General features: G+C 35.6%; 1 protein-coding gene and 1 pseudogene across 2 annotated transcripts; both read left to right on the top strand.

Annotated features, from left to right (window-relative positions):
• Positions 1-1,315: 1,315 nt before the first annotated feature.
• On the top strand, positions 1,316-2,291 carry LOC132309946 (probable methyltransferase At1g29790; annotated as a pseudogene).
• A 908-nt stretch (positions 2,292-3,199) lies between these two features.
• LOC132308479 (large ribosomal subunit protein uL24c) lies at positions 3,200-7,292 on the top strand. Of its 2 annotated transcripts, none has more exons than XM_059806564.1 (4): positions 3,200-3,365; positions 5,782-5,820; positions 6,479-6,709; positions 6,873-7,292. In XM_059806564.1, exons 1-4 carry the CDS (start codon positions 3,264-3,266, stop codon positions 7,071-7,073), a joined length of 573 nt encoding a protein of 190 aa, XP_059662547.1. In that variant the 5' UTR covers positions 3,200-3,263; the 3' UTR covers positions 7,074-7,292. The 2 variants fall into 2 exon arrangements, with proteins under 2 accessions (XP_059662547.1, XP_059662548.1); XM_059806565.1 differs by lacking the exon at positions 3,200-3,365 and adding an exon at positions 4,422-4,446.
• The last annotated feature ends 6,604 nt before the right edge of the window (positions 7,293-13,896 follow it).

Raw genomic sequence — 13,896 nt, 5'->3', positions numbered from 1 at the left:
TCACAATTTACACAACTGTGCTTCCTATGTTACTTGCATCATCAAACTCTAGCGAGTAATACAGACTACAGCAGCGCGGAGTGCCAGATTAGAGCTCCAAGTAATTTAATTATCAACGACTCTTGGAGGAATTAGGACCAAGTATAAACCACTCAAACAAGATCGAGAACTAAACAAATATCCAGAACCAGCTCTGCTAAGAAACCACTCAAACAAGATCCAAAACTAGCCCAAACAGAAATCATCAAATCAATGGAGTTCGATATTCATTTTCTTAATTTTCAAGCATAAAAATCACAAATTTTCTATAATGTGACATATACTAGCTTATTATGCCTAATGGTTGAATTTTGATATCTTAGGAATCATAAAATAATTTTGTTTATAGTATTAACAAAACAAAGATATTCACTTTGATTTACCAAAAAAACAAAATTTATTTACCAAAAAAAAGATATCCACTTTGCAATGCAAAATGTTGGAGGAGATCAAGTTTTGAAAAACTACCACTATCGACAAAGGAACTCTAATTAGTGCTGAAACAATTTAAAATTTTGAATTCATGGCAAATAAAAGGTTAAAGGAGACCAAGTTTTGTGATTTATTTTTATTTTGTTTTGAGGATATTTTAGGTATTTTAGTCTTCAAATTGGCAAAATGTCCTTATTTGTTCAATTTAGAAAATGTAGAGAATTTATTTATTTATTTTTTCCTTAGTTGTACTCACATACAAAAATATAAGGGTACTTTTGAACACCAGATAAGTATTTGCATCTTTGTATGTAAGGAGAGTTTTTTTTTTTTTTTTTTTTTTTTGACACTTTACCCTAATTTAAATAGGATGCCCAATAATGAATAAAATGTAGGGACTTCCAACGAAGACTCTAGGTCACTGTGAACCCAAGTCAGAGCAAAGCAATTTTAAATCTTGTTTTGGTGACCAAAATTAAAAATTATAACAAAAAATTAAAAATTGATGTTGAGTTTGTCACTATTAGCAATTTTTTTTTTTTTCACCAAAAATTAATTTTTTCTTCTACTTCCATTCATTAAAACCTGCTTTTAGGTGAGATTCCTTTATTTTCTAATTTGTGTTCAATCCAAGTTGGACATACTTCATCCAATTTGGTGACGCTCGAAAAAAAAAATTAAATTAAGTTGGTACTATCCAATTTAATTTGGATTTGCCCCATTACTCTAACAATTCTAAAGGACCAAAATAACTGTCTTCTCCCTCTTTATTCTCTCTCTAACTCTTCTCCTTCACCACGTCTCAACCCGAACCCATTATCATCGACCATCCACATAGCCATGACCCTCGACGCCACCTACCTCCGCGGCTCCATCGCCGGAGTCTTCTCCGTCCTCCAACACTGCGAATGACCTCAAACTCTTCCTCCACCACCACCAACTTCCTCTGGGCAAGGATTTACGAACTTGGATCACTGAAATGGTGGCCTCTATGGGTCATTCTTGTGAGAAATCCGTGGATTTGCTGTCCCAGTACACGAATTACAAGGTCAATGGACCATGCCCAGACGACTGGAACCTTGCCCAGAAGCTGATTTTGCGAGGTTGCGAGCCATTGCCGAGAAGAAGGTGCTTTGCAAAGTCAATTCCTAAGGTGGATCTTTATACTTTTCCCATTTCACTTTGGAAAAATGCGAGTGATAAGATTTTTAGTTGTAGTGGTCTTGGTTGCAAGAATATAAACTGCTTGAATGGCAAGAAATTGAATAGAGATTGTGTTAATTGCTTCAATGGTTAATGGGTTTGAGAATCGAAGGCATATTAAGGCTAAAAGCAAGAATGATTTCCTCATTGATGATTTATTAGCTATGGGAAGTGGTGGAATCAGAAATGGGTTTGATATTGGTGGTGGGTCTGGTACATTTGCTGCTAGAATGGCAGAGAGGAATGTGACTGTAGTCACTAACCCTCTAAATATTGATGCGCCATTTAGCGAATTCATTTATGCGAGAGGGCTTTTTCCTCTGTTCTTGAGTTTAGATCATAGATTCTCCTTTTATGACAACATGTTTGATTTGGTTCACGCCGCAAGTGGATTGGATATTGGGAGCCAGTTGGAGAAATTGGAGTTCTTAATGTTTGATATCGATCGAATTTTAAGGGCCAGTGAATTGTTTTGGTTGGAGAAACCCGAATTAAATTGGGTGTTTACTTAATTTTTATTTTATTTTTGACACGTGTTCGACCAAGATTGATCCACGTTGGATGACCCTCAAGTCCTCCCGTGGGTCACTTTTGCCTTGACGGCCTATCAACTTTAATCACCTGACTTTGTGTGGTCATAACTTCTTCGTTCGGAACCCAAATAGAGTCATTCTTGAGTTCATTTTCAAGTTTTTTGAGTTAGCTTTTCAATTGGACCAATCTCATCCCCAAATTCCATTCATGTTAAAAGTTATGATTATTTTAGTGGAATAGTGTTGAAAATTACCTTGAACCAGGTAAGGGTACTTTTAAAAATTTATAATTGATGACAGTACAACTTTACCAATTGTCATAAAACGATTAAGAATGATTATTTTAAACCTCATTTGATTATTTTAAAGATGGATTACCCTTTTACATTATAAAATGATCATTTTACCCATGGTGTGTCCTCGGGTCTGGTTAAGGACCCGGTTAGCGATCCGGACTCCCGATTTGGATCGTTACAATTATGGTCATTTAATAAATTATAGTTTAAGCATTTGGTCGTTTTGTAACAAAATGTGATAATTCAGAAGGTACTATGTACAAAATATACTTTGAACATAGTTTTGAGGAACTTTTTTGCACTTTTCTTGTGAAATATAAGCCATGAATAAAAAATTGAAGTTAAATGATGTAGAATACTGATAAAAGTATTTTTCAGGGATCTGATATAGGAAACCTATTATTAGTCACATATTTTGTAACAATTACATGTGAAATTAAAATTAACTCGATTAATCCACCTATTGACCAGATCAACCAGATTCCAATACAAGTTTACGGTACGAAAAATAAGGATTTTATACTTTGGATTAATCTCTCAACCTGGCCGAATTGCAGTCAAAGTTGAATCCGATACCACATTGTGTTTCTAAAGCAGAAGAGATAATAACCGGGTCGGGTTTAATCCGCCAAAGATGGATAGGCTTTCTCAGCAACAGTGCGCCCGGTGCGTATCTTATCCTTTTCATTCCTCATCATCGCCTATAGTTTTGGTACAGTGTATTCTTCCACAAGTAGCAATTGTTTAAGCCACAACTAAAATGGCCGCAATGGCTGCACTACAAAGCTCCTTTTGCGCTCTTTCTCTCACCTCCAATTCCTTCTTGGGCCAGCGCTTCTCACCCCCTCTATGCCCACCTCTGGTATGCCATCTTCTCTCTCTTAGCTTTTAATGCATGCTATTGTGATACTGAAAGTTCTTAGTTTCTGTTGTTCTATTTTTGAAACTTCTAGTCATAATTTGATTTTTGGTTGATAATTTGAGATGGGTTTTGGAAATTTGCAACTAATATCACCAGGTATTAACTTGGGAGTGGCATCTTCTATCCCAATCGAGATAAGGTGGATAATAATCTGCATAACCTTTTTATTTGGAAAATCAATCATAATCCGGATGCAAAAGTACAGCAGACCTGGGTCTGAATCCAATTTTCATTTGATTTTGGAGGTTATGGCAAGCAATTTCACCAAAGTAAAAATAAAATCAAAACCCTTTTGTGCCTTTTTTTTTTTGTAAGCTTCAAATGGGTCTTGCACAAGCTAAAGCTTATGTTCTATTTTTGGTGAATGAGTAATAACCCTGATATAATATTTTTTTTTTTTTTTTTTTTCCTGATGTAGTTTTATGGTCTCTGGTTTTTTGTTTTTGGTCATCATTGGACTTCTGCTTATGATTTCAAATAGGTGTTTTCTTTTTCTCTTTTCTTTTTTATTTTTATTTTATTTTTTTTTGGGGGGGGGGGGGGGGTTGGGTTGAAGAAATCAAAACCACATTTAAACGTGATTGTGAAGTGTTTGGTCACTGTGTGGGAGAGATCACCAATATATCAACATTGTGTTCCTTGATTCGTACAATTGACCGGTGTAAATAATTTGATTTGTTTGCAGACATTCACCTGCCATAATTGAATTAGTTGGGTGTGCAAATTCTTGCTTGAATTCCTTTTTGTGGCTCTGATTTTTTGTCATGAATTACGTTAAATTTACTGAATTCAACAAAGCTTGTCTCAACAACTATATCTAAGCTACATAATTCATTTCTTAACTAAGTTCCTTTGGCAGTCTTGTCTTCTGTCTATCATTCGGCATTGTGCAGTTTGCGCTTTTTGTTACTGCCTCAAATCTTACTCTTGTGGCCTTCTTCTTGTCCCTATGGTCCAGCAGAATGTTTATCATAACTCACCAAGAAGCCTGAGATGACAATCACTTTAACAAATGGAGAAGGTAGTTGTTTGTTTGATCTTGTTTTTCAAGTAGACTTTGTGTTTCTTGGAACTGGGCATTCTGCTTCAGTTGGGTTTGCAGTCTTACTCATTGTCATTTGGTTCACGCCATTAGGTTGTAAAATAAGGTACGTGTTTTGGTCTGTTTGGTATAGGCCTTAAAATTCCCAAGTCAAGGCCAAGTTTACCTATTTTAAGATGATGAAATCCTTGCCCTATTTTGGTGGGGTGACAATGACATGCTTGTCCTTTCTCCAATGCGTTAAATAATTTCAATATGACTTTCATTATTTTTGGCCCCTTGATGGGATACACAATTGTGGTTTACTCTTTAGAATCGTGGAGAAAAGCACAAATACCGTCTCTGCATTTATATTCTCATATCTTGTATGTACAAGCATAACTCTACTGCGAATTTTGCCTTTTCAATCTCATTCTTCCTTGGAGAGACCTAGTTAATGTAATATTGGGGAGTTAGGTTTTGTTGTCCTTCATGGTTGAATATACATAATTTATATATGAGCCATTCTCCAATTTTAATTTTTTTTTTTTTAAATTCAATTGTATGGTTCACTTCCTTCTTGTAGCAAATATAGAGGAGAGCAAGGACATAATGTAGCGGTGCTCATTAGTATGGCACTCTTCACTTGCCTCTATAAGGTGCCTTTTTTTCAATAAGTACCTATAAAATGTTACTTTCAAGTGAAAACCAGGAAAACGTTTGATAGAGTAATTAGGGCATCACCAATGGAGACAAAGAGAAGACATGGGAAGTCTTGACTCTAATGTTCTGACAAAAATTTGAAGAACTATTGTAACTCTAAAAAATGTCTCATGTACATAGAGGAGGATAAGACCAGCACTCTCGAGTTTTTCAGCCTAATGTTTATTCTTTGAACTATATGTTCAGATAAAGATTTACGCGGATGTGTATATCTAGGCCCGAACCATGTAAATCAATCTGTGTTGCAAACTATAAGGCCCAGGGAAGCGGGGAGGGGGCTGTTGATGGTGAGGATTTGGTGATTTTGAATTGCTTGTCTGGGATGAATATTAGTTTCTTCATATCCGTAAGTTCAGTTTGAAATATCTAGAAGTTGAATATTCAAACATTGTAAAATGAGATATAATTTTGTTTGATTTTCTTTTAACAAAATCTCTTGTTTAGAAATTGGTTGGCATTTTCTTCAATGAATTGTGTATGAGTTGATCTTGTAGGATGAGGACATTATTTTTTGGTTGCAATCTTGTTCTTGAAGTTTGTTTCACTTCAGATAACAAAAATCAAATAAAAGTCATAACTTGATAACAATTTTTGAGTGTATTGTTTCTGCAGGTCAAATCAACAGAGAAGCCATGCCCTATTGTTGCAAAGGTGGGTTTTTGGGTCTTTTTTCCTATTTTCATGTTATAATTATTTATATATATTTTTTCCTTTTCATTTATCCTTCCCCAAACAAAATTTAAGGAATGTATGGCAATCAAGGAAATGGTAAAAGAAACAACAAACCTGGATCACCATGAAGAGCCCTAGCGGTAGTCAATCGGTCACAATCAAAATGTGTTTTAAGTGCCTACCCCTTTCACTCTAGTTGGTTTCCAAGTGACTGGAGAGAAATAAGAAGAAAATGTACATAAATTTTTAAAATGTGTCTTTTAAAGCCTCCGCCTTCTTTTTTCTTTTTTTAAATAAAAAGAAGGGACCAAATGGAGTGTTAAGTTAGCATCTTCTAAAGCCCTTTTTTTTTTTTCAATATATATACATAAAGAAGAAGAAGAAGAAGTTGTTATGTTGGACTTAACCGAGAAAAGAAATAGATGTTAGAAATAAATGATCCCGCCATGCCATCAGACTAGTTTCTTAGTTCTTGCCAATGTACTCGTGGGCTATATGAAGGCTTGCGAGCCATAGGCTACCAGTTAAAATGGTGTTATTATACAAGTTTTTTACTTGGATTGGATCTGGTTGTCAACTTTGCTACTTTGCGGGTATTTCACCATCTTATCTATAGTTTATTGTGTTCCTCTTGCAGCTCAAGCGATGGGAGCGGATAAAATGCAAGCCAAACAGTCTTCCAGTGCTACAAAAAATGCATGTTAAGGTTGGAGATACTGTAAAACTTATTTCCGGACGTGAAAAGGGTAAAATTGGAGAGATAACCAAAATATTTAGACATAACAGCATGGTGGTAGTAAAAGAAATTAACTTAAAGACTAAGCACATGAAGAGCAGAGAAGAGGGTGAGCCAGGGCAGATAATAAAGGTTATCTTCCTTACCAGTTATTTTGGTTATCTTCTCTTTACTTTTCCCGTTATACTAGAGGTAGCTGCAAATGCACAGGAATGAGTGGTTATTTAAATTGCATATTAGGTTTCCTTGACATGATTGAGGCTACAAGTGACTCCTTGGAATTTGGTGTTTTCAGGTGGAAGCACCTATTCACAGCTCAAATGTGATGCTCTACTCCAAAGAACAGGATGTGACAAGCCGTGTGGGTCATAAAATCTTGGAGGATGGAAGTCGGGTCCGTTACCTAATCAAAACTGGGGAAATAATTGACAGTGCAGAGAACTGGAAGAAAGTGATTAAAGAGAGAGAGAAAACAGAAGTAGCTGCTGCTTCTTAGGAGCCCAGCTCGCATCTCCACCTGTAATGTAGACTGTAGTTACCGAAACTCTTTATTTCATTCCTCTTTGCATGATTTAAGTTCTTAGTTTTAACACTTTGTTGATCCGCAATTTGCAAGGGAAGTACTGTCCATGCTGCCGAACAGAAACAGAAACAGAAACTGAAAATGAGTTTTATTCTTGTAGTAGAAGCTTATGAAATATTTTGTTTATCGTTATGGTTAATGTCGGTAACAGATGGGTTTTGTCAATTTGATTGTTTGGATATTATGAATGTAAGGTTCAGTCCCATCTGATTTCTGGGAAAAAGGTCCATTTTATGGTTCTGTATTGGTGAAATGCCTACCCCAGGATGGACTTGCCTATTGTGCTCTACCAAGTGGGTGCGAGTTTCTTGTCAATTGTAAAAGAAACAAAAATACTAACATAAACTATATCAAATATTTTCTCTTTAAATTTCTATTTGAGATTCCTTATTGATTATGACCATCATCTCCTTCGTTTTCTTCTGTAAAGATTATGCAGTTCAATCATGTATAATACTCTCTTTCACGTCAATTGACAAAGCGACTCTGTTCAAAACTCGAACTTGCAACGATTATACAGTTCAATCATATATAATACTCTCTTTCACGTCAATTGACAAAGTGACTCTATTCAAAACCCGAACTTGCATGGTTGCATGCATGTATTTGATCACTCTTAACTTCTATTGCTACAGCAAGCAATAACTAAGTTTGTTTGTTTGTTTTTTTTTTTTTTTTTTTTTTTTTTTTTTCAAATATTTGTAGTCCTCCTTGTACGATATCAATTCATCAACGACTTCTTTGAAGTAATTATGGAAGACATTAAAACAAAAGAAAATAAATAAAATTAAAAAATGAAAGATGTTGTGCTTGGGAATTTTTGTAACAAATAAATCAAGAGCTACAATGTGTTTGGTTTAAAAAAAAAAAAAAATAGAACGAACTTTGTTTGGTTGATAATTCACTAAAAAAAAAAATTGAAAACCAACAGCCCCGAAGTAAAGAATAAGGTTTTTTTTTAAATTAAAAATAATAATTGAACCAAATGTATCCATAATTTGGTTTTGAAAAGACTCTGGTTGTTTCAAGTTATGGCATTGAAGATAGTCTGGATGTTAGTTTCTGTGTAACAGGGAGTACATAAATAACTTCAGAAATGTGCAATGGTAGATGAAATATAAGCCCCTACTGTACATGTCATACAACATATCCCCACCTCATCAGTTAATGATAAATGATAAAAAGAGTTGAAATGGTGTCCCAAGTGAAGTCAGGACCACAATTCTTGACAATATGCATAAAACTTCCAAAAGATTAATAATAAATCAGTGTAAAGAAAAACAATTACTGAACTAAAAATAACAGTTCAATATAAAGCGATCATTAAAGAAGTTTGAACTGACATGCAAACCAAAATGACATATTATAAAACACCCCAAGTACCATAGTGATTGAGGCCTACTAAAACATGAATAACCAATTGACATGTACAATCAACCAAGAGTGTTAAAACTGATAGACATGGACTAAACGATACTGCAGATTGAAAAGACTTTTAAAAAAAAAAAAAATCTTTCCAATAGAAATCAGAAGCTAACACCCGTCTGTTCATCCAACCAGTGAGAGCATCTGTATTGAATCAGAATGACATTCATAGACTTTCTTATGAAATTGAAAATGTAAGGAATATCTATAGCATAAACACTAGAACTAAAAAACAACTGATCTTTACTTATCTACAGTATGCCTACTGATGGTTTGGGGTGCTGGGGGAATATCCCTTCCTGGTATATCTCGAGCCTGGTTAGTGTTTCCACCAGCCATGCTAGGAGAGTGGCTATTCTGGTATTCCTTGTTTTCTCCTGGACCAGGCATTTCCCTGTTTTGGCAAGATATGCCTCCACTGTAATGTCCATTCAAGTATTGCAAATTTTTCACCTTATTAGGAACCCCTTCCATGTTGATGGTTTGGTGAGGTGGGGGAACATCCCTTCCTGGTATATCTCGAGCCTGGTTAGTGTTTCCATCAGCCTGGTATTCCCTGTTTGCCCCTGGACCAGGCATTTCCCTGTTTTGGGAAGACACGCCTCCACTATTGTGTCCATACAGATATTGGACATTTGTTGCATTATCGGGCACCCCTCCCATGTTGTTTGGTAGCACATCTATGATGTTGTATGGTGGCATTCCCTCCATATTATTATTGGGCGGCACTCCTCTCCAGTTGGGTTCTCCTACCATATTACTTGCCTGCATTCTGCCCGGATTGTAAGGAATAGCTCCACCATTATGTCCGCTCCAATACTGAAAATTTGGTGTGTTATTGGGCACCCCTCCCATGTTGCATGACTGATATCCCCACATATTGTTGGGCTGAACTCCTCCCCAACTGGGTGCTCCTGCCATATTATTTGGTTGCAGTCCACCCAGATTGTTAGGCATGCCTCCACCGTTATGTCCGTTCCAATACTGAAAACTTGGTGTGTTACTAGGCAATCCTCCCATGTTGTATGGCTGATTTCTCCACATATTGTTGGGCTGAACTCCTCCCCAGTTGGGTGCTCCTACCATATTATTTGCTTGCATTCCACTCAGATTGTTAGGCATGCCCCAACCGTTATGTCCATTCCAATTCTGGAAATTTGGTGTATTATTGTGCACCCCTCGCAAGTTGTTTGACTGCTCCCATGTGTTAGGCTGCACTCCTCCCCAGCTAGGTGCCCCTATCATATTATTCGCCTGCATTCCTCCCAGATTGCAATACATGCCTCCATTGTAATATTCATTCCAGTATTGGGAATATAGTGCATTATTGGGCATACCTCCCATGTTGTTTGGTGGCATTGCTCCCATGTTGTTTGGTGGCATTGTTCCCCAGTTGAGTGCTCCTTCCATATTATCCGGCTGTCTTGCTCCCACGTTGGGTGCCTCGTTTGTTCTATTTGCTTGCATTCCTCCCTTGTTGGGCCAACTTCCCGTTTTACCAGATGGCATTTCCATATCAAGTGCACGTTTTGCATGGGAGGGTGGTACTTCTGCCATATTGGGTCCAGGGTTCTGCATACTAGGATTAGCCATAGGAGTTTGAGAATCTTGATTTTGCTCATTTTGTATTTTTTCGGAGTGCCTTGATTTGTCAGGCTTATGAGTTATGGTGGTCATTCGATCATTGTGTCTCACCCGCTCATGGTACTTGGGGTCATACGGTACAACCATACCATTAATAAAAGGTTCCCCTGCCAATGCAAATCAAATCAAAAGATTACAAACAATAGTGCATGCTTCAACACTGGTAAAAGATAATTCTGGTTAAGAAAACCAGCAGGCTGACCAGCAGATCCACAACATACCAAATTATAGAGGGTAGAAAACAGATGGAAACTAAAAGGCAGTGGATGAGAAAATGGTGCATATCTGTTATAAAAAGTTCAATCACACATGAAGTAAATATACAGCTTTTCTTTTGGCTAGATGTAAACACCATGAAAGAGCACAATAAGGCACAACCATCATAGATGCAATGTTACTTTTTATTTCTTCTTTTCAAATATTTTATCTTTGCATGCATTCCTAGTGTATATAGCAAAAGATTCATCTGTGTTTCTCTTGTTTCTAAAGTAACCACTCCTTGCATTATTTTAAATAGGAAGTAGTTAGAAATCTAGGGTATATTTGGTTTGATTCTCCGAAGACCTTCTCTCTCCATTTGGATAACTACGAGGGAATAGAAAGAAGATGATAACATTAGTTATGAAAGGGAGAAAAAAATTATAATAATATATAAAATAAAAAAAAAATAAAAAAAAAAGAGGAGGAAGAGAGGACAGTATTAACCTCTTCTCATGATTGGATAATTAAGGAAAAGAAAGTGAAGAATAGTGAAGAGAAAGAAAAGAAAATGATTTGTTTTATTTTGTGAATAATAAGGGAAAGACATGAATTCACTTGTTCCTGAAAAGGGACAAAACGGATAATTACTAAATCTCCAATCATTTCCTACCAAATTCTCCCAATTTTGGAAGATAGCCAAAAACATTATTCCAAGGGTTACACTCTCTCTTTTCTCCCTCTCAATCCACTCCTTTCCCTCCTCATATTTAAAACAAACCCAAAATAAGCAATTCCTCCTCTTCTCCTTTCATTTCTCTCCACTTTCCAAAACACTGTCAACCAATTTTTTCTGAGGTTTTAGACTCAAAACTAAGCAAGCAACCCCCTAGTTGGGTTCAAATTTTCTGATGCCATGACATCACCAACACGAATTACTTACCTTCTGATGGTGAGATTTGTTCATGGAGCTTTGCCTGCGGTCTGTGGAGTTCTGACTGATGTTTAACATTATCCATCTGCCTTACTCAGTCTCCCTCTTAGCTGAAAGACCAGTTATGATGAACAATGCTAAATATACCACATCCAGAGCTGACCCTCAAGTTGAATTTCTTGCAAGAAATTAAATAAACCCGAATAGAATGTCGGTAGGTGGTAAGAAAAAATTGAATGGCTTGTGATTCAAATATTTCATTGAGCATACAGCCTCTAAAAAGTAAATTTTAGATTCTAGTGCTGGTGAGTTGAACCAATCAACCTTGATCTTGTGCTAGTAAGTGGGACACCTTGCCATTGCAGCTTAAATTTTAGCCCAGCCAATTTAAAATCTATTACTTTGATGATTAAGCATCTGTACTCCAAATTTTAAACTTAAAATCTTCAAATACTTTCAAAATATAGCACTTGAGACACTAATATATATATATATATATTCGACCAAGAGGAGAAACTACAATACAGCAAATGCAGATACAGACACAGAAGCCAACTAAAATACCAACTACAAGGCCTTTTGCCTATGCCCATATTAAACTGTGTTAATTTGAAAAGAAAAAGAGAGAGAGAAAACTGGAACATTTCTAAGTACAGTATATTGTACCCTAAATGTATATATGCCTCATCCACATTAATTAAACTTAAAGAACAATCTTTTGATGTAAATAGGGAAAAGATGCCAATGACTTGAATCAACTTCACTTCAGAAGCAGAGTTAAAATTTGATTGAAATTTTCTAGATTGGAGTCTTGCTATTGCACCAGGTTTTGACCTTAAAGAGGGTTCATTTAATTCAACAATACTTGAATCATTGCCTGGAATTCTACGACCAAAAGAATAGCTAGGTTCAGATATCATATATGATATATATGACAACAGAATGAGTCTACACAATGAAGTAACCCATGTTACAAACATAAAAAAAGCTTGGATGATGAAAATTAATCCACAAGAAATTGAGACATGTTGGCCCATTACTTGTAACTATATTTATTAAGCATGACCCCTTCCGAGTTCCAACTACGACTCAGAACTCAAACGTGTGGGTTTGCTCTCTTCTGTTTCCATTTTTATAGGTAAAATGTGTCATATATGATGCAGAATATCCGCTTCTGTGTATATAAGTAAGGTGCAATTATTAAGTTTGAGACCTAAAATACAGTAAATAACACATAACATGTATACATGGTAAGATATCATTTATATATATTTTTTTCACGAGTCCCTACCAAAATTAATCACAATGTTTTTTTGGTATTGACGACCTATGAGTAGAGCATGTTGAAAAACTGTGATGGGTGCATCATCAGTGACAACATGCGCATTGTAGGTAACCTGACAAGTATGTAAGCATATGACATTATACATGAATAGTCTTGGTTTGGTTCTCCAAATGTTAAATAATCATTTGAGCTAAGTTTCTCAAAAAATATACTACATAGTTAAAGTAAAAAGGGAAGAAAAATAATAAATAATAATAAATAAAAATAGTATTAACCTGGTGTAGAAACAAGCATGTAATGATGTAAAGATAACCCAATGAGATATGAGATCAACCAAAAAACATGAAAAGAAAAGAAAAATAATGAGTAGAGCCATTTGGAAGAAGGCAAAAAAAAAAAACTTTTGCTTTCAAAAGTTAGCTCGTCCCTATTACACAAATTTATCACCCAAAAATGTGTGTTTCTCAAGTTCATAAAATATTGATGAATAAAAATGCAAAATAAAATCATTCCAAACAACAAAGAAAAAAAAAAAGTAACGGGATGAGAAATTTTTTAAATTTATGGGACATCGAAATGCCTCCTAGTTCCATACCAAAATAATATTTGTTCTCAACATCAACGTAAGCATCAGGAAGCAACCATTGTACTCCCGGAAGTCCTGCACAATATTTGAACAACCCATGCTTAGAAATTGCAAGCTGAATAAACAAAAGCAGAAACCAAGCGTCAAGTACATGAAGCACCTCTGATCTTGTGTGCAAGTTCTTGGGATACAAGGGCTCCAAATGCATAATGGTATTTAGTTGAGACAGAATATATTTTCTTCTTTGCTTCTTCCTCGCTGCAAAACACAATGGCACAAACAACAACAAAAGTTATTAATTACTACAATCCATCAGCTGAACTGATAAGTCATTCATGCTCCATTGATTTCTAACATTATGTTCTCCACAAAAAATTTCATTTTCTGTAACTTATCTACAATCATTAAACGAAGCATATCCAACATAAATGACAGAAATCCAAAGTTTCCAGAACATGCGTAGCTTTCTTATTCTTATTTTCCTTCAGGGAAAAAAAAAAGGATTAAAACCATTAAATCAGATCCAAAATCCAAATTTCTTGTGCCTCCTAGCAATCGAAGATAAAAACAATATACGCACATACACACACAAAAATATATATGATCCAAAATTTTACTTCCTTTACATCTCTCATCAATCAAAAACAAGGGGGAAAAAATTATG

The sequence above is a fragment of the Cornus florida genome, unplaced genomic scaffold (genome assembly GCF_030987335.1).
Source record: "Cornus florida cultivar Cherokee Brave unplaced genomic scaffold, ASM3098733v1 CherokeeBrave_3.0.0_Hap2_Chr05, whole genome shotgun sequence".
NCBI classification, from domain to species: domain Eukaryota; kingdom Viridiplantae; phylum Streptophyta; class Magnoliopsida; order Cornales; family Cornaceae; genus Cornus; species Cornus florida.
Note: the sequence above shows the minus strand (reverse complement) of the source record. Positions and strands in the feature narration are given on the sequence as shown.

Excerpts from the sequence above, each read along its gene's own strand:
- LOC132308479 (XM_059806564.1), top strand. The coding sequence starts at position 3,264 with ATGGCCGCAATGGCTGCACTACAAAGCTCCTTTTGCGCTCTTTCTCTC. Across the intron at positions 3,366-5,781 it reads CCCCTCTATGCCCACCTCTG|GTCAAATCAACAGAGAAGCC; the intron begins GTATGCCATCTT and ends TTGTTTCTGCAG. Across the intron at positions 6,710-6,872 it reads AGCCAGGGCAGATAATAAAG|GTGGAAGCACCTATTCACAG; the intron begins GTTATCTTCCTT and ends TGGTGTTTTCAG.